This window comes from Corvus cornix, chromosome 26 (genome assembly GCF_000738735.6).
Source record: "Corvus cornix cornix isolate S_Up_H32 chromosome 26, ASM73873v5, whole genome shotgun sequence".
Classification (NCBI taxonomy): domain Eukaryota; kingdom Metazoa; phylum Chordata; class Aves; order Passeriformes; family Corvidae; genus Corvus; species Corvus cornix.
In genome coordinates this window covers 4,349,782-4,368,724 of record NC_046354.1, presented here as the reverse complement: position 1 = coordinate 4,368,724, position 18,943 = coordinate 4,349,782, and the positions used below count along the sequence as shown (strand labels likewise).

General features: G+C 54.9%; 1 protein-coding gene across 3 annotated transcripts; it reads left to right on the top strand.

Moving 5' to 3' along the window:
- The first annotated feature begins 904 nt into the window (after positions 1 to 904).
- Positions 905 to 17,512, top strand: RAB44 (RAB44, member RAS oncogene family). 3 transcript variants are annotated; one of them, XM_039565504.1, is made up of 17 exons: positions 905 to 1,066; positions 2,358 to 2,645; positions 2,741 to 2,855; positions 3,096 to 3,267; positions 3,537 to 3,680; positions 4,022 to 4,112; positions 4,228 to 4,323; positions 4,636 to 4,823; positions 5,191 to 5,239; positions 5,570 to 5,664; positions 6,151 to 7,280; positions 12,625 to 13,173; positions 13,656 to 13,737; positions 14,072 to 14,186; positions 14,862 to 14,963; positions 15,797 to 15,873; positions 16,320 to 17,512. In XM_039565504.1, exons 2-17 carry the CDS (start codon positions 2,436 to 2,438, stop codon positions 16,405 to 16,407), a joined length of 3,303 nt encoding a protein of 1,100 aa, XP_039421438.1. In that variant the 5' UTR covers positions 905 to 1,066; positions 2,358 to 2,435; the 3' UTR covers positions 16,408 to 17,512. The 3 variants fall into 3 exon arrangements, with proteins under 3 accessions (XP_039421438.1, XP_039421439.1, XP_039421437.1); XM_039565505.1 differs by having other exon boundaries at positions 906 to 1,066; positions 6,151 to 6,545; XM_039565503.1 differs by lacking the exons at positions 905 to 1,066; positions 2,358 to 2,645; positions 2,741 to 2,855; ... (6 more) ...; positions 5,570 to 5,664; positions 6,151 to 7,280 and having other exon boundaries at positions 7,290 to 13,173.
- The last annotated feature ends 1,431 nt before the right edge of the window (positions 17,513 to 18,943 follow it).

The following is an 18,943-nucleotide window of genomic DNA, read 5'->3' as shown; positions in this document are numbered from 1 at the left end:
AATGCAGGGGTTGCAGGGCAAGGGGATGGGTTGAGCCCTCCAGGGTGCTTCAGTTTGGGGTAAGCAGCACCAGCTTGGCCCAGAGCAGGGAGAAGAACCGGCTGAGCTTTTAGTTGGCCCATAAATACCCTGATGGAGCGCATGGACCTGAGTTGGCTGCTGCTGCCTTGGGTTAAAATGAGCAGGGCCTGGCTGGTTCTCAGTGAGGGATTTAACCAGTTTAGATGGGCAGAGATAGCTGGGGTATCAGCTTCCACCCCATGGCTCCTGCCCTGGGAGCCTGGGCTCAGATCCGCTGTGAGCCAGGGGATGTTTGTTGGAGTTATGCCCTAGAGAGAACAGTGTTTCCTCCTGCCTGAGTTCTCTTCACGTTTTGCAGTTAAAGAGTAGGAAAAATGCCCGTGATCCATCTGATCCCTCCATCCCCTCAGGAAGCACAGTGGTTGCAGCCCATGGGCGGCCAGTGGGTTTGGTGCTGGGTTTAAAGCCAAGTTTATAATTCAGGCAGGAGCCTTAAAAAAAATCAGAGAGGAGCACAGGGGGACATCTCCAGATTCTGGGGCCAAAGAGCCTCCGCAGGGGGGATTTTCAGGTTGTTCCGTCTTTGGTAGGATGTTATAATCTGGGGTTATAAATAGTCTTGTGGTTTGGGTTATTTGGAGTCTCAAAACAACATTTGCTGTTTGTCTGCTGTTTTTCCCCCACCCCAAACACCCCCCAGCCCTGAACCATTGCAAATGAGGAAAGGACGGGGCCTCTGCTGCACTTCCCAATGGCACTGGCAGTGCCTTTGCAGAGCTGCCCTGGGATCTGGGGAGTTTGTGGGGACGGTGACCCTCTGGCTGGGTCCTTCCCACAGCCCACTTGCAACGCAGCAAACAGGAAATGTGTGAGCACCGGCAGTTGAGTGTCACCGAGAACGGAAAGCGCCTTGGGTAAGAGAGATGAGAGCGGGGGCACGGGGCCGCTCCAGCGCCCTCGGCGTGGGACCAGCGTCGCTCTGACCTGGGGAGCCCCTCGGCCTCGAGTGCCCCAGCCCTGAGCATCCCTCTCGGCCGTGGGAAGGGTGAGTCCTGCTGCTCTGGGGACAGCTTGGGCATTACCTTAAGAAATAGAAAAGTGAGGGAAATGAGGGGTTTTTCTTGCTGTTGATGATCCAAGGGGGTTTTTCCTTGTGGGGGACTGTGGCTGGAAGCCCCTGTCTGATGGCTGGGAGCAGTGCAGGGTGTTGTGGAGGGAGGCAGGACTCTGGCAGCTGGTGATGCCATGGGGGCCCTGCTTTGCTGGGGGGCACAATTCCCATCCCATCCCATCCCATCCCCCCTACTTGTTCAGTGCCTCCCTCGTGCTGTGGGCTCAGCTCACCTGCCCTGAGGCTGGGACAGGTAACCAGGGGGTTCCCCATGCCTTAAACAACCTCCCTGCCCCCCAGAGCTCCCACTTGTGCTGTCTTAGAGGCTGGGACCACCAGAAAGGTGTTTCTGGTCTTGTGGGACTCCAGCAACTCCACAAAACCCTCTTGCTTTAAGGCGTTTGGGCTGGTTTTGGGGCCTGTTCCCACATTTCTGATGCACACTGGGATGTAGCAGGATCTGTTTCCCATGGCAAAAGGAAGGGGGCAGAGGGCTGGAGAAGCTGGGGTCTCCCCGGGCTGGGAGGGGAGAGCTGGGCTCAGCCAGATCGAGCACAGCCCTGGCTCTGCGTCACCACTCCCCACGGCTGTGGTTTCCTTCCCTTGGAGTTTCAGCTTTGCCACACAAAGAACAGCCCCTCTTGGGGATGGCACAGTGGCTGTGGGTGTCACGACCACCCAGCCAGGCCCCAGGTCAGGCCCCACAAGCCTGGGCGAGCAGCAGCGTGGTGGAAACCTCCTGAGGCCTCGTGTCCTCTGCCCGGAGCTGACTCACAGCTGTGAAAACTGGGGGAGGAATTTTAAAAGCTGCTGCTGAGCTGTGAGAAGGCAGGTGGAAACCAGCACGTCTTTCTCAGACCTCCAGCACCGCCTTGGCTGGTCCTTTGCTGGTGTCACCTCCTGCTGTGTCACCTCCAGGGTGGCCCTTGCTGGTGCTGGTGCCCTGTGCATCCTCCACAGCCTGGGGAGAACATGGGGAGATTTGGGATGGGCTCTTGGCTGGTGGCAGCTGGGTGGCAGCTGGGCTGGGAGCTGGGCTGGGAGCCCCTGGGATGGCCACGGGAGCAGCCTTTGCCGCTGCAGATCCAGGCTCCGTTCACGCCGTGCAATCGGAGATAAGGGTTGCTCTTCCTGTTGCCAAACCCTCCTCAGCAATCGGGTTTTAGGCCCTTGACAGCAGCAAAATGAATTTCCAACTTGGTCCCTCTCCGCTGTGTCCCACCAGGCCAGAGCAAAGGTCTCCAGCGAGGAGAGGGCCGAGGCTCAGCACCCGCCGGTTCCCTGCCAGGCCGGAGCCGGGGCCATGTCCGAGCGCCGGGCAGCCACCAAGGGCCGGCGCTTGGGCTCCAGCCGGCGCAAGCAGCTGCGTGAGGGCTCTGGGGAGGCCCCAGCACCAGCACCTGCCCCCAGTGAGGAGCCACCGTGGGCATCTGAAATAGTGCAGAGGGTGCAGCAATTCCTCAGTGACAGGGACATGGAGCAGGCGGGAGTCATCACCCGCTCGGATGTGCAGGTGAGGATGGGGCTGTCACCTGGGGTCCAGCACTGCCTGGGTGACTGAACATGGTGTGATGGGTGGGTTTTTACCCTGGCTTGCTTTGGTTTTAGAAATTGCAGGAGGAAGGTTTCCCGTGCAGCAGGGAGGAGCTGGAGCTTGTGTTCGATGGGCTGGATGCCGCTGGCACCGGGCGCTTGGGCACAGAGGAGTTCCTGGCCGGGCTCCGTAAGTGCAGCCCGGGCTCATCCTGGGCACAGTCCTGGTGCTCTCCTGGGGGGTGTGAAATGCTGCCCTTGCTGTGTGGCACAGGATGAATCGTCCCCACGCCCAGGTCTCACCCTACGGCTCACCTGGTGCAGGGTCCTGTTGTGCCGCTTTGTTGAAGCCGTGGAGGGGGAAGTGTTGGGGTTTGAGCTTTGCTGTTGCCCCGGCTGGGCACTGAGGATTTGGGATATCTGTCAGCAGGGCAGTTCCTGAGCTCCCACAAAGCTGCCAGGGAGCACCGGCGGCGGAAGACAGCGTCCCGGAGGGTCCGGCTGGTCCTCCCCACCCCGGCACTGGAAGCGGGGGACAGCGAGGAGCGCAGACACTTCGCTGCCTTTATGGAGCAGCTGGGCACTGACAACGTCTCTGAAGAGTAAGTGCCCTGCTTGGCACCCATGGGTGTCCTGCAGGATGGGTAGGGGGGGAAAGGCTTGGGGCAGGAGATCCCCACACAGGCAGGGAGCCCAGAAATGCCTTGGCAGTGCCTTTGGCCCAAGCACAGGAGCAGGGAACAAGGTCACAGCGACCCCAATGCTCATCTGTCCCCACACACCTCAGAAAGTGTGAGTTGAATGACTCAGCTGGCCTGGATTTGGGGGTTCTGGGGGGGGTGCTCACCCCAAAACTCCCCTCTCCCTGCAGACAGGAGATCTGGCAGCTCTGGGTGAAGCTCCGGCAGGATGAGCCCCAGCTCCTGGACAACCTGGAGGACTTCCTGGCCAAGATGAGGCACCGCATCCAAGAAGCCAGGAGCGAGAAGGAGGCTTTGGAGCTGACTCTGAACAAGTGAGTCACCCCAGGATAGTGCATAGGGATAGGACAGGAGGCATGGGGACAGGGATGGGCCCTGAAGGGCCACCCCAGCCGTGCAGAGGAACCTGGCTGCTTTCACCATATCCACCAGCGGCCGGAGCAGCGGTTTTGCTGATGTTTGGGGTCGGGCTCCCTCTACAGTCATGGATGGGATGGCAAAAGAGCCGGACTCGGACTGCCGGACACATCCGTGCTGGGTGCGGTGGGGCACACCCAGCCGCAGCCTGAGGCTCCCGCGGGCACTGCGGGGTCCCAGGGACCTGCACTCCCTGCAGCGGGGTCTCACCCCCGCCCCGGCCCTGCTGTCACCACAGGCGTGTGGCCGAGCACGACAAGGACGTGCAGCAGCTCTGCGAGGTCCTGGAGCAGCAGATCCAGCAGGAACAGCTGCGGCTGCAGCAGCAGGTGGGTCACTGCTGCTCCTCTCCCCTCGCTGTCCCTGCCGGGGGGACCCAGCACCCCAAACCCCCTCGGCAGCTTCTGATGGATGAGTGGGTGCCAATGTCTTGTGCCGCCCCAGAGCATGGCCCGGAGCCACCAGCACGGTGAGGAGCTGCGGCGAGTGCTGGATGCCAGCGAGAGGGAGGTGCAGCGCTTGGTCACGGCGCAGATGGAGGTGGGCTGGCCCCAACCCCCCCTTTGTGTGTTAGGGGTCTCTGGGCTGTGCTGTAACAACCCCACGGTGATGCACAGCTGATTCCGGTGTGTCCCTGCCAGCCCTGGCTGCAGGTTGTCACACAGGAGCCTCCACACCGCATTTGCCACCTCCATCCCACACTCCCCTCCATCCCCAGAGGACACGAGTTGAGTTTCCCACCCACCATCCTCGGGGGGGGGCATAATTCAGCCCCGGGTCTAGAGGAGATGTTTTTTAATTAATTAATGGGGATTTGGGCGGGCTGTGAGCATCCTGGTTGCCATCCCACAGCTGGAGCGGCGCTGCCGCAGCCTCCACAGCTCCCAGCAAGCCACCAGCACGGAAAACCGGCAGCTGGAGGAGAGCAACCGGGCACTGGAGCATCATCTGCAGCACCTGCACCAGCAGCTGCAGCAGACCCAGGACCACCTGAGGACAATGAGGGCTACAGTGGTTTGGGAGCACACAGGGCAGCCCGGGTGAGTAGCTCAGTGACCATGTGTCGCTCACGTATCCCCATATTTGTCATTTCCTCCTGGATACGGAACGAGTCGGATGGGCCTCAGCCCCACGGTGCTTCAGTGCTATCCACAGTCCAGGTTCACCACGGTTTGGTGTGCAAAGCATCAGAGAAGAAGGCAGGACTATCAGCACCACGCACTGAATGTGTTCCTGGAGGGCAGTGCCAGAGAAATGGGGGTGTCCTTCACCCAGGAGGGCTCAATAGGACTGATCCAAGGGTTGTGGGTTTTGCTGACTATCACTACCCTGACAACCCTGGTGCAGGGGTGGATGTGGTGAAGAGGATGGAGTTCCTGTTCCGACCCTTGTGCTCTGTGTTTGCAGGGACAGAGTGGTGGCAGAGTTACCCATCGAGGTGCCAATGTCCCCACAGGTACTCCAGCAGGGTGTGTGGGGACAGGACAGGGGGGCAGTGTTCCAGGGCCTTGTCCCGTTCTGTTTGGAACTGCTGGGGAGCCCAAGGGCACAGGGTGCTCCTGCAGCACTGCCTCCCCTAAAAGCTTTCTCAAACGGGGTTGGTGCAGATATTTGGGAAGGGAGGGGGTTGCAGCACCTTACTTCTGGTACCCCCAAGATTTTGGGTGGGTACAGCTGGATTCCTCCAGCATTTCAGGGGATTTCAGAGAACTCCACAGCGTTTCGGGTGGATATTCTCCCTCACTGAGCGTTTTTCTCTCTCCTCTTCCCACCCTGTTTCCTGCAGCTGAGTCCTGGGAAGAGCGAGAAGTTCCGCTCCGAGATGCGGATCAGGCTGGGATCCCAGAGCGACGAAAGCAAAGCCAAGAGCACCCACAAAGTGTAAGGGGTCCTGCTGCTCCCGTGTGTGCCCTTGGTGTCTGTGAGCTGGGGCTGAGCCCCAGGCCCTCCCTCCACCCTCCCCAGGCAAACAATCATATTTCATCCTTTTAAGACTCCTCTCCCACCCACTCATCTCTCACCCTGGAGATCACATCTCTTATCCCAGCTCATCACTCCCTTGGCTCAGGAACTTGCTGTACCTGGCTGAGAGTTGTCTTTTCCTGTCTGATAATGCCAGTATGGGTACTGGGAAGAGGCCAGGATACGGCCCCGGGTCTGGCTGCCTGCGTGTGCATCCCCCTTTCCTCTGCCCCCATTGCTGCCCGTGTGAACTCCAAGCGCACCCAGAGGGGAAATAAAATCCAGTTTGGAGAGGGGTGGGGTGAGGCTGTAGATCAGACACCCTCTGGGACTGACTGGGGATGGGAGGGAGCTGGAGCCTCACCTGGGAGCTGGTTCATTGATCCCATTTTCTGCCCTTTCCAGGGTTTGGGAAATGCTGCCAGCAGAAATAAACCTTTCAGGAGCCCCAGGGAAAGCAAGCTCTGCAGAAGAGGACCCCTTCCCAGAATCTCTGAAAGAGGAAGCTTTCTCTGACCAAAGCTCTTTGCTAAGAGAGATGAATGATGCAATAGCAGCTCTGAGCAAACATCTGAAGGCACAGGCACCGGGTGCACCCCCTGCCCTGGCAGACGCTCCCTGTCACCCCTGGGACAACATTGAGCCCCAAATGGGGCCAGAGGCAGCCACAGCCCATGGAACAACCCCTGGGGTCCTGCAGGAGACCCTCCCTGGCCACAGCCATCACGAGCTGCTTGAAGGAGACCTGCAAGAGGGACCAGCCACAGCTGAGCTTCGTGCTCCGGATGTGACACAGGCTGGTGCGTCCACAGGAGCCGGGCACTGCATGGCTCAGGAGCCAGGGGCAGAGCAGGGAGAGAACCCAGAGGAGGCACAGAAGATGTTATTCCTGCAAGGAAAGGGTGCTGGTGTGGAGATGGTGCTAAATGTGGCTGAGCATCTGGGAGAGAGCACGAAGGCAGGAGAGCAGGTGCCGATGGAGGTGGAGGGAGCAGGGTGGCTGCAGGAAAAAACAGGTGGGAAAAAACCACAGCTCCTGGGAGAAGCTGAGGAAGTAGAGATAAGCCAAGGAGAAAATTTGGAGGCAGGTCTGGGGCCACCTGAGGCTGGGCAGGAAGGTGTGGCAGTGGGACAGTGCCTTGCCGTGGATGAGCTCCAGCCAGGCGGGACTCTGGGTCAATGTGTGCAGGCCCCAAGCATGGCGCTGCAGGAATGGGCTGACCCGGCATCAGGGCTCCCTGAGAAACTGGAAACTGAGCTGGGAGAGCACCTGGAGCCAGAGCCACCATCCTGGAGTGAGGCACAAGTGGAGGCAGCTCATGGGGATGGTGTCCCTGAGGTGGCAGTGGCTCCTGGCCCGGCAGTGCTGGATGAGGAGCATGCCAGTCCGGAGGTGCAGCCCCAGGGAGAGACTGCGGATTCTGAAGTGCTGGAAGTGCTGCCAGCCCGAGCTGAGCGTGCAGGGAGCAGCAGAGCTGGGAGCGAGGAAGAGGAGGTGGAGGAAGCAGATCCCAGGGAGGCAGAGCAGCTGCAGGGTGAGTGTGCCAGGGGAGGTGCAGGGCAGGGAGGGAGTGTGGGCGCTCAGGAGCCACTGGCAGCGGCTGTGCTACCCACGCACAGCCAGGAAGGAGGAGTGGGAACAGATGTGAAACTGATGGAGGCCCAGAGCAGCACCAGCATGGAGCTGCTGGCAGAGGTGGAGGCAGATCTGCAGGTCTCGAATGAGGCTGGATCCCCAGGGGTACAGCAGGGAGCAGGTGTGGATCCAGGTGTGCCACTGGAGGACAAACCAGAGTTAGGGCTGGGAGAAGAAATGGGGGCTGCTGCAGTGCACAGGGAGGGTCCTTCCCCAGAACAAACACCTGTGGGCAGCCCAGACTTGTGTGGGCTGTTCCCAGTTAAGTCTCAGGCACTGGAACTGGTGGAGGCAGATCTGAAGCTCTGCGGGGGTCTCAGCCCAAAAACCCCCCAGGGAGGGGAGGGTGGAAGAGCTACTGATCTCCAAGAGAATGAGGAAGAGGATGGGGCACAAGAGCAAGGTGAGTGTGGGCTGCCACACGAGCCAGAGCCTCATCCCAGTGGGGTGACCTTGGGTCAGGGAGAGGGGGCTGGTGCAGGTCTACAACCAGGGGAAGAGGCTGAAAGCCTGGGCAGTGTTGAGCACCAGAGCAGTGGTGCCAATGTGCAGCTGACTGCAGAGGGGGATGAGCTCAGACTGACCCTGGGAGGGAGCACAGAGGCAGATCTGCAGCTCCTGGGTGAGGTTGGATCCTCAGAGACAGAGCAGGGAGGGAGACTGGATCCAGATGAGCAGCCCCTGGATCAGGAGGATAAAGCAGAGTTAGTGGAAGTGGAGGCAGAGGATGCCCAGGCAGATCTGCATCTGTCAGAGGGTCTCAGCTCAGGAGTCCCACAGGGAGGAGAAATTGGAACAAATGTTCGGATCGAGGAGGAGGAGGATGGGGCACAAGGACAGGGTGAGGATGGGCTGCCACACGAGCCTGTGCTTGATCTGCAGGGATCAGGGGCTGAGCACAGTGAAGGAGCTGATGAAAACATGCAAGCACAGGGAGAGGCTGAAAGCCTGGACACTACTGAGGACCAGAGCCGTGGTGCCAATGTGCAGCTGATTGCAGAGGGGGATGAACTCAAATCAGCCTCAGGAGAAAGCACAGAGGCACACTGGCAGGCCTTAAAGCAGACTGACTCCCTGGGAACAGAGCAGGGAGGGAGTGTGGATCCAGATGTGCAGCCCCTGGATCAGGTGGATAAAGCAGAGTTAGTGGAAGTGGAGGCAGAGGACTCCTGCACAGACACTCAGCTGTGTGGGGGTCTCAGCCCAGAAATCCCCCAGGGAGAGGGGGACCGTGCAGCTGTGCAGCTCAGGGATGGGGCTGCAGACTGGGGACAGGGACAGAGTGGGCGTGAGCTGGTGCAGGAGCTTGTGCCTCACCCCTCTGGAGTGACCATGAGACAGAGAAGGGGGACAGATGCAGGTGTGCAGCCAGTGGAGGAGGTGGTAATCCTGCCCACAGTGGGAGATCAGAGCAGTGGTGCCAATGTGCAGCTGGTTGCAGAGGAGGATGAGCTCAGACTGACCCTGGGAGGGAGAACAGAGGCAGATCTGCAGCTCCTGGGTGAGGTTGGATCCTCAGAGACAGAGCAGGGAGGGAGACTGGATCCAGATGAGCAGCCCCTGGATCAGGAGGATAAAGCAGGGTTAGTGGAAGTGGAGGCAGAGGATGCCCAGGCAGATCTGCAGCTGTGTGGGGGACCCAGCTCAGGGGCTCCATGGGGAGGGGGAGGGTGGAGGAGCTGTTCAGATTGAGGAGGATGAAGAAGAGGACGTGGCACAAGCACAAGGTGAGCGTGGGCTGCCACACGAGCCAGAGCCTCATCCCAGTGGGGTGACCTTGGGTCAGGGAGAGGGGGCTGGTGCAGGTCTACAACCAGGGGAAGAGGCTGAAAGCCTGGGCAGTGTTGAGCACCAGAGCAGTGGTGCCAATGTGCAGCTGGTTGCAGAGGGGGATGAGCTCAGACTGACCCTGGGAGGGAGCACAGAGGCAGATCTGCAGCTCCTGGGTGAGGCTGGATCCCCAGGAACAGAGCAGGGAGGGAGATTGGATCCAGATGAGCAGCCCCTGGATCAGGTGGATAAAGCAGAGTTAGTGGAAGTGGAAGCAGAGGATGCCCAGTCAGATCTGCATCTGTCAGAGGGTCTCAGCTCAGGAGTCCCACAGGGAGGAGAAATTGGAACAAATGTTCGGATCGAGGAGGAGGAGGATGGGGCACAAGGAAAGGGTGAGGGTGAGCTGCCACACGAGCCTGTGCTTGATCTGCAGGGATCAGGGGTTGAGCACAGTGAAGGAGCTGATGAAAACATGCAAGCACAGGAAGAGGCTGAAAGCCTGGACACTACTGAGGATCAGAGCCATGGTGCCAATGTGCAGCTGATTGCAGAGGGGGATGAACTCAAATCAGCCTCAGGAGAAAGCACAGAGGCACACTGGCAGGCCTTAAAGCAGACTGACTCCCTGGGAACAGAGCAGGGAGGGAGACTGGATCCAGATGTGCAGCCCCTGGATCAGGTGGATAAAGCAGAGTTAGTGGAAGTGGAAGCAGGGGATGCCCAGGCAGATCTGCAGCTGTGTGGGGGACTCAGCTCAGGAGTTCCACGGGGAGGAGAAATTGGAGCAAATGTTCGGATCGAGGAGGAGGAGGATGGGGCACAAGGACAGGGTGAGGATGGGCTGCCACACGAGCCTGTGCTTGATCTGCAGGGATCAGGGGTTGAGCACAGTGAAGGAGCTGGTGAAAACATGCAAGCACAGGAAGAGGCTGAAAGCCTGGACACTACTGAGGACCAGAGCCATGGTGCCAATGTGCAGCTGATTGCAGAGGGGGATGAACTCAAATCAGCCTCAGGAGAAAGCACAGAGGCAGATCTGCAGCACTTGGCTGAGGCTGGATCCCCAGGGACAGAGCAGGGAGGGAGACTGAATCCAGATGAGCAGCCCCTGGATCAGGAGGATAAAGCAGGGTTAGTGGAAGTGGAGGCAGAGGATGCCCAGGCAGATCTGCAGCTGTGTGGGGGACCCAGCTCAGGAGCTCCATGGGGAGGGGAGGGTGGAGGAGCTGTTCAGATTGAGGAGGATGAAGAAGAGGACGTGGCACAAGAGCAAGGTGAGCATGGGCTGCCACACGAGCCAGAGCCTCATCCCAGTGGGGTGACCTTGGGTCAGGGAGAGGGGGCTGGTGCAGGTCTACAACCAGGGGAAGAGGCTGAAAGCCTGGGCAGTGTTGAGCACCAGAGCAGTGGTGCCAATGTACAGCTGGTTGCAGAGGGGGATGAGCTCAGACTGACCCTGGGAGGGAGCACAGAGGCAGATCTGCAGCTCCTGGGTGAGGTTGGATCCTCAGAGACAGAGCAGGGAGGGAGTGTGGATCCAGATGTGCAGCCCCTGGATCAGGCTGATAGAGAAGATGTTTTGGAAATGGAAGTAGAGGATGCCCAGTCAGATCTGCAGCTGTGTGGGGGACTCAGCTCAGGAGTTCCACGGGGAGGGGAGAGTAGAACAGCTGTTCAGATTGAGGAGGATGAGGAAGAGGATGGGGCACAAGGAAAGGGTGAGGATGGGCTGCCACACGAGCCTGTGCTTGATCTGCAGGGATCAGGGGTTGAGCACAGTGAAGGAGCTGATGAAAACATGCAAGCACAGGAAGAGGCTGAAAGCCTGGACACTACTGAGGACCAGAGCCATGGTGCCAATGTGCAGCTGATTGCAGAGGGGGATGAACTCAAATCAGCCTCAGGAGAAAGCACAGAGGCACACTGGCAGGCCTTAAAGCAGACTGACTCCCTGGGAACAGAGCAGGGAGGGAGTGTGGATCCAGATGTGCAGCCCCTGGATCAGGTGGATAAAGCAGAGTTAGTGGAAGTGGAGGCAGAGGACTCCTGCACAGACACTCAGCTGTGTGGGGGTCTCAGCCCAGAAATCCCCCAGGGAGAGGGGGACCGTGCAGCTGTGCAGCTCAGGGATGGGGCTGCAGACTGGGGACAGGGACAGAGTGGGCGTGAGCTGGTGCAGGAGCTTGTGCCTCACCCCTCTGGAGTGACCATGAGACAGAGAAGGGGGACAGATGCAGGTGTGCAGCCAGTGGAGGAGGTGGTAATCCTGCCCACAGTGGGAGATCAGAGCAGTGGTGCCAATGTGCAGCTGGTTGCAGAGGAGGATGAGCTCAGACTGACCCTGGGAGGGAGAACAGAGGCAGATCTGCAGCTCCTGGGTGAGGCTGGATCCCCAGGGACAGAGCAGGGAGGGAGACTGGATCCAGATGAGCAGCCCCTGGATCAGGAGGATAAAGCAGGGTTAGTGGAAGTGGAGGCAGAGGATGCCCAGGCAGATCTGCAGCTGTGTGGGGGACCCAGCTCAGGGGCTCCATGGGGAGGGGAGGGTGGAGGAGCTGTTCAGATTGAGGAGGATGAAGAAGAGGACGTGGCACAAGCACAAGGTGAGCATGGGCTGCCACACGAGCCAGAGCCTCATCCCAGTGAGGTGACCTTGGGTCAGGGAGAGGGGGCTGGTGCAGGTCTACAACCAGGGGAAGAGGCTGAAAGCCTGGGCAGTGTTGAGCACCAGAGCAGTGGTGCCAATGTGCAGCTGACTGCAGAAGCACAAGTGCAAAGAGAGCATGGTCTGCCACAGGAGTCTGCGCTTGATCCAGCCGGAGAACGAGGCAAACAGGGAGGGGGGGCTGGTGCAGGAGTACAACCACAGGAGGAGGCTGAAAGCCTGGACACACTGGAGGCCCAGAGCACTGGTGCTGATGTGCAGCTGTTCACAGAACAGCACGAGTCCAAAGCAGGCTCAGGAGGGAGCACACAGGCAGATCTGACACCTCTGAGTGTAGTTGGGATGTGGGAAGGGGAGCAGAGCTGGACTCCAGGTTTGGAGGCAGGTCTGGGTGCATCTCCCACTGCAAACCTGCAGGAAGGAGCTGCTGCTGCATATGTGCCCCCTCCAACTGAGGCTGCTTTGTGTCCTGAGCCTGTCACTGCTGCAGAGGGCCCTGGTCTCCAAGCAAAACCGGGAACATATGTTGGTCCTGAGGGGCAGATTCTGGAGTCACAGGAATTATTGCAGGGAGAGAGGGCTCCTGCAGAGGAGAAGCCTCTGGATGGAGCTCATGGTCTGGAAGTGGCACAGGGAGAGAGGCTGGAGGCAGGGGCGAGGAATGTAGTGAAAACTCAGGGTCTAGGACTAAACCAGGGCCACGATGACGCTGTGCCAGCATTGGCCTCCCTGTTCTCTGAGGTGCCGTTACAAATCAACACCCTAAAGCTGGAAACGATGATGCAGGAGGATGTTCTCATTCCAGATGTGTGGCGGCTTTGTGCTCCGGGACAGGCAACCCCAAGGGAGCTTCAGGAGCAGGTTTCAGCACAGGGACATGAGGGGAGGCTTCACACGGTGGCCCCGCGGCCGGAGGGGGAGACAGCACCCGCGATGGAACCGGAGCACAGAGCTGCCAGACCTGCTGAGCCTCCAAAGCAAGAGGTGTCACCAGCATCAACACTGCACGTGACAGTGCCACCAGAAGATGCTGGGAGTGATCAGCTGGGGATGGTCCTCAGAGATAACTCACTGGGGCAAGGGCAGCTCTTAGGAGAACAGAGCAAAGACCTCAGTGTTGGCCAACAAGAGAAGATGCAAGAGTTTGGTCAGAAAGTGAGCCAGGAAGGTGAGCCCAGCCTAGGGGCTGTGACTGCAGGTGGGGCAGGAGGCCCAAGGGGTTGTCCTAAAGCTCCCCTGGATCCAGACCACCTCTACAATGTGCTGTTCGTTGGGGACTCCCACGTGGGCAAAACATCGTTCCTGTACCGTTTGCACGCCGACACCTTCAACCCCCACCTCGCCGCCACAGTGGGTAGGTCTCCTCCAGCCCTTCTCCAAGCACTCGCTTGGATCACCACTGCAATTCCCTTTCCTCCACCTCACAAGCTGCTGGTGGCCACCACATGCCTGTTACAGCTCATGCCAAGTGTGTTGTACAACCTCTCCCCAGGGGCCAACCAGAACCACCAACTCCCCACGCCTGGATGCTCATGGGCAGGAAATGCTGCTCCTCCTCGTCCTTCCTAGGGCACCAATGACAGCGGCCCAGTGCTTTCCCCTCTGCTTTGCCTTTCAGCTCCATTCTCCTCTCTTCACCAACCTGGTTTTATTCATCATGAGATGAGAGACCTTCCCAAAATCCAGCCATTGAACATCTAAAAGCTAGAGGTTCCCTTGGGACCAACCCCTGGAGCTGCTGCCTCAGACCACCCTGCCCCATGTGTCTTCTCCATCCATCTTCTGTCACAGGGCAGACCTCTATAGTATCAAAATATCCTCTTTTGTGTCTTCCAGGACTGGATTATCAGATCAAAAACCTCGTTGTGGATAACAAGCGCTTTGCTCTCCGCCTGTGGGACTCAGCTGGTCAGGAAAGGTGAGGTGCTGTGCTGCTTAAGGACATGACCTGGGGTTTTCTTTTTCCTGGTAGTTTAGGGACAATGAATATTCTTGGCTTTGCTAAGCAAAGGTGGGGTTGCTCAAGGAGGGACTCTGTACAGTATGTGATCTGATAAAACATAATAAAGGAAGTAATTAAGATAAAACTGGCACTCAGGCTGTTCCTATGGTCCCTGCCATCACGACAAGAGCCAAATCTGGGGTTTGCCTGTTTTGTAGACCCGCATTCCCACCTTTTCCACTAGGATTTCACATCACTCCTAGGCAGAACCTCCTTAGACCATAGTAGTGACCATCTGAAATGCCCACAGGTACCACAGCATGACCAAGCAGTTCTTCCGGAAGGCGGACGGGGTGGTGCTGATGTACGACATCACCTCCGAGTACTCCTTCTCCGACGTGCGCTACTGGCTCAGCTGCATCCAGGTGGGTGAGGTCCCGAGCTCTTGGGATGATAGGAGTGGCCAAGCCCTTTGGAAAGGGTATTCCGCATTGCTTTGGTTATAAAATAATTTTTCTTGGAGGATTTAAGTCAGATACAGACAATTTTCACAAGTCTGCAGCGTTTCCCAGGGTAATTTGTTGGTAGCACTGGTCAGCTCTTAAACAATTAAAAAACTAGTGAAGAGGAATGGAAAATGTTGGAAGTGATGGTGCTTTTACATCAAGAATAGTCCACTTTGAGTCCTGGGAAATGGGAGGTGATTCAAGGCTTATTAAAAACTTCTTGTCAGAGATTTCCAATTGACACAAAGTCAGTGTTTAAAAATGCTGAAGCAAAATAGCATCTTGCCTTTCTCAGTGCCTTTAAATCCCAGCCAGAGCATCTTCAGAGGGCTGCTGAAGTTGAGCATAAAGTGAATTCATTACAAGGGTAACTCATCCAGTTTTCTGCCCTGCTAATAGACATGGACAGATGATTTAAGAGGAAAAAAATAATTTCTTAAATGCTGTTGAACTTATTTAAGAATTTAAAGTTCTGTTATTAGTCCAAATCAATGGGTCAGTCGCGGCGTTCCAGGATATGTGTAGACAGTATGGCCAGCTGGGATTCAAGGAAGATTTTGAAGCTGTCCTGTTCTTCCCCTCTTTATCACTCAGGAAGCAGCAGAGGATGGAGTTGCTGTTCTGCTTCTCGGGAACAAAACCGACTGTGCTGCCCAGAGACAGGTCCCTACGAAGGAGGGTGAATGCCTGGCCAAGGTAGGTGGTGAAGCACAGCCACCCAAGCAAGGCAGGGACAGCTAAAGATGAACACCACCAGCCTGAGGAGCTGGAGAAAGGGGAAAGCCCTTAATTTACCCCTCATGCATAGGCAGCCAGCAAAGCGCTCTCTGAACCCACCTCTCACCCTTCCCTGCCTTGCTTTCCCTTTGCCACTTTAATTTTGCCCCAGCACCATCCCAGTAAATTGGTTTATGGAACTGGATTTGTAAATTAAAACATTTTCAGCTCTGCTTATCTTTGCTGTGAAGTGTTCAGTATGTTCCTAGCGCCATCAAAACAATAAACCCACTGAGCACTATCCTGGTTTAAAGATACTGAAATGATCAAAGTTTAATTAATCTCTTCAAATATAGATGGCTAATAAAAGTTAGGTGAGGAGAATGAGAAGAATCTCACCTTTAATGACTTAATTTTAGACTTATGGGATTTGGGCCAGAATCCATGGGCCAGTTTTACAAATGGAGATGATGGATAGATGCTTATTTTCCCAAACTGGTCACTGTCAGGCACAAAAGAGTTGGGAACATCTAGGTATGTCTCTCTCTGTGTTCACTCCCATAACCAGAGGGCATCACAAATTCTTCTGTCTGCAGTGTCAGCCTTTTCCTTGGTATTAAAAGTTAGTGTCGTAGCAACCAGAAAAACTGGATTTCACCCTCATGTTCCAGTAAATAAGTTATTGAGGTATTTGTTTCCTTGATTCCCTCCTGTTTTCCCTTGGCTGTGACTGTCCCATGGCTGTTTATTCCCACATTAAGCTATTCCAGTGCAAGAACATTACATTTCTATTCGGGGTCTGTGTCTTCCAGGAGCATCAGCTCATGTTTTACGAGTGCAGCGCTGCCTCAGGCCACAACGTCTTCGAGTCCATGGTCAGCTTCGTCAGGTGAGGCGTGTACTTGGATTTTCCAGCTGTCCTCAGTTTAATGGGCTCCCTCCCTGCTTTTTTAACTCCAAATACTGGGATGTCACTGTCACCAGAGACTCCATGTCCAAATGCCAGGGAAAACTCAGGGCAGCATGTGCGGGGATGAGCACTCAGCACTGGCCTAACTTGTCTCCTGAACAACCAGCATTGCAAGGAGATGAATTAAACCCTTTTTGGGATGCTGCTGATTTCTCCCTGGCTTGACTGAAACAAGTTCTGTCTGTGATTTGATTTAGGTCAGCATTTTTAGCAGCGTCCACAGCTCTTGGATCACGCGGAACTGGAAGGATCCTGACTCCTTTCAGCCGTGCTGAGCCTCTTGTACCAAGGCTTGTCAAGACACACAGCACAACAATACAAAATATGGGGGAAATACCCAGCTAATTTGCTTCCTTTTCTCCCAGGTTACTCAAAGTTCGTGAAGATGAATTGAAAAATAAGGCAGAAGAAGTACCAAAGGCACCCCAGAAGAAAAAAGGCTGCTGCTGGTGATGGACAGACCCCCCACACTGATCTGAAACTGCAGCAACAGCCAGAAAAACATAAAAATAGCCCTTGGACACCTTCTCTCTCCCCGTGTGTCTTCCTTGCCTGATCTTCCTTGGATGCTGAGAGCAAAAGCTGCTGTGGGGAACTCCTTGCCATTCCCCCAGAGCACACCAGCCCTCCAAAATACTTCTTGGGGAACTTCACCCCTTTCTTTTGGACACCAAAAACAGGCCAAGGAAAGAGGTAGAAAAGGAACCCAGATGAGTCTGAGATGCTGGAAGGATATGGGAAGCAGCAGGGACTAAACCCAAGCCTTGGGATAGAAGAAATGAAAACCTGGAGCCATCCAAGTGTATAAAACAAGGGGGTTTAGTGCTGTTGGTGCTCTGGGCTGCGGGGACTTCTGCTCTGGCTTTGCAATCTGATTGGATTTCATCAGGAACAATGAGATATTCAGTGTATCCTAAATGCACTTAAGTCTCTCCAATTAGACAAGGTAAAGCTAATTTTTCCCTTCCCAGGTTTATCCTGCCAGTGAGCTGTGATGGGGCTTGACAGAAACTACTGAATATTTTTCTCAAAATAAATTCAAAAGCCCCAAGAGCACGTCCAGGATAATAAGAAGATAAATGCTTGCAAGAGGTTTTTTCATTGTGTTGTCCCCAAAGCAGAGTTCTGGACTATTGCAGCAAATCTGAGGCTGGGCAGAGAAGAACAAGCTGCTGCATCCTGCCCTTCTGCTCTTTGTGAAGTAACTGAATTGGTTTTAAATCCAGCCTGAAAATCTAAATAAGCACATGTCCCAATTTCAAGGGTTTTTAAAAAAATCTTTTTACAACTTGATTGAATCATACTTTTGCAGGAAAAAAAGGACATACAGACTAAATAAATCAGAATACAAGCGCTATATTTTAGTATTTTATATGTTCCATGTAAATTCCCAGCAGTTCAACAGGTGTATTTAAAGGCTGTGCTTATGTGCAGAGTTCGGGGAAATAATTCTGCCTAGTTGGATTTGCTTTTTGTTGCCGTTATTATTTATACGTAAATAATGGCAAAGCTTAATAGTAGACAGTTTGTGCTTTAGAAAAATAAAGTGACAACAGGAGTTGGGTTTCTAGTAACACTATATATTTTCATATATAATTATATATATTTTTATATATATCAGCTTCACCAGCCAGGGTCCAACTTTACATTGACTCTGGAATATCTCAGTCTTTTAGGGATGATTTATTTCCCCTGAACACCCCAATTTATCACTCCACTACCTCTGTATCCTAAGTCTCCATCTCTCGTGTCTCCCCCCAGCCTACCTCAAGTCATTTTCCTTTGACCCCATCATTAAAACACTTTATTTTCTTAATTCAATATATTTAATGCTCCCATTCCCAGTCCATCCCCCTTTACCATATTTCTTTATATAATATTTTTAGTGATGGAGTAGTTCCTCAGGAAAGATCTATGTGGCCCAGCTCAGAGCTGTGCCTGGGTTTGGTATTTGGGATATCTGGAATAGCTTTTTCTTACTGTTTGGGACCCTCTTTGCTATTTCTTCTTTTATTTTAAAATAATATAAATCCAAGTGTACTTTGCAAATTCGATCCATTATAGGAGAAGCACCATTTCAGCCTGATCAACACATAAACTTCTTTTTACTGGGTCTGTTCCCCATGCAAAGCCACCCATCAGATCAGCTTTTCCCTTTGCCTAAATATGCTGGGATTGCACATGGAAGATGCTGCTTGGCCGAGTGGCAGCAGGGTTGTGCAAGAAAAGGTTTTATTTGATTCCAAAATGAAGAGTTGAGGCCGTGGAGGCTGAATTTTCCCATTAGATGGCAGCAGCTGCAGCAATCCTCCCCACTGCAATATTGCTGCTGCAGGGAAGGACCAGGGAGCTCGAACAGGGCCCAAAGCAGGAGCTGAAAAACAAAAGGCTCCTCAGAACAGCAGGCAGAAAGAAATGTCTGTCTTCCCCTGGGAATCATCTCTAGAAAAAAGGATGGAGTTTGTGCCCAAAGCATGAGTTACTCCCCTCCAAACCTCCCCACCCAAACTTGGAAATTAATTTCTCATTGCCAGGCTGGGAGAAACACCAGGAAGGTAATAAATCACATTGGAAAACACGGGCTGCATGTTGCACTTGAAAGCATCTTTCACCTTTAATAATTCACATCCCAGCAAACATTCCCACTCTGGGATCAAAGGCACCGCTCCTTTGCAAGCCATTAAACGCCTGCACGAGTATTTGGAGGAGGATCAAGGCCTGGGATATTAATAGCAAGAGGGAAATGCATATTTGTTTGGACCACAGGATTTTTTTTTAAAATCAGGTGGTTTCCTTTTAAGCTGTTTGTAATTCCTCAAGGCGCTCTGCAAGAATTAGAGGAGCTGCCTCAGCCAAGCCAAGATTGGGAAGATCTCGGATACCAGCCCAAAGTCAGCGGGCATTTACCACCATCCTGCTGGGATGAATCCACCTTGGAAGCTGAGAACCCACACAAGCTTCTGACAAGTTGGAACAAATCTTCAACCCA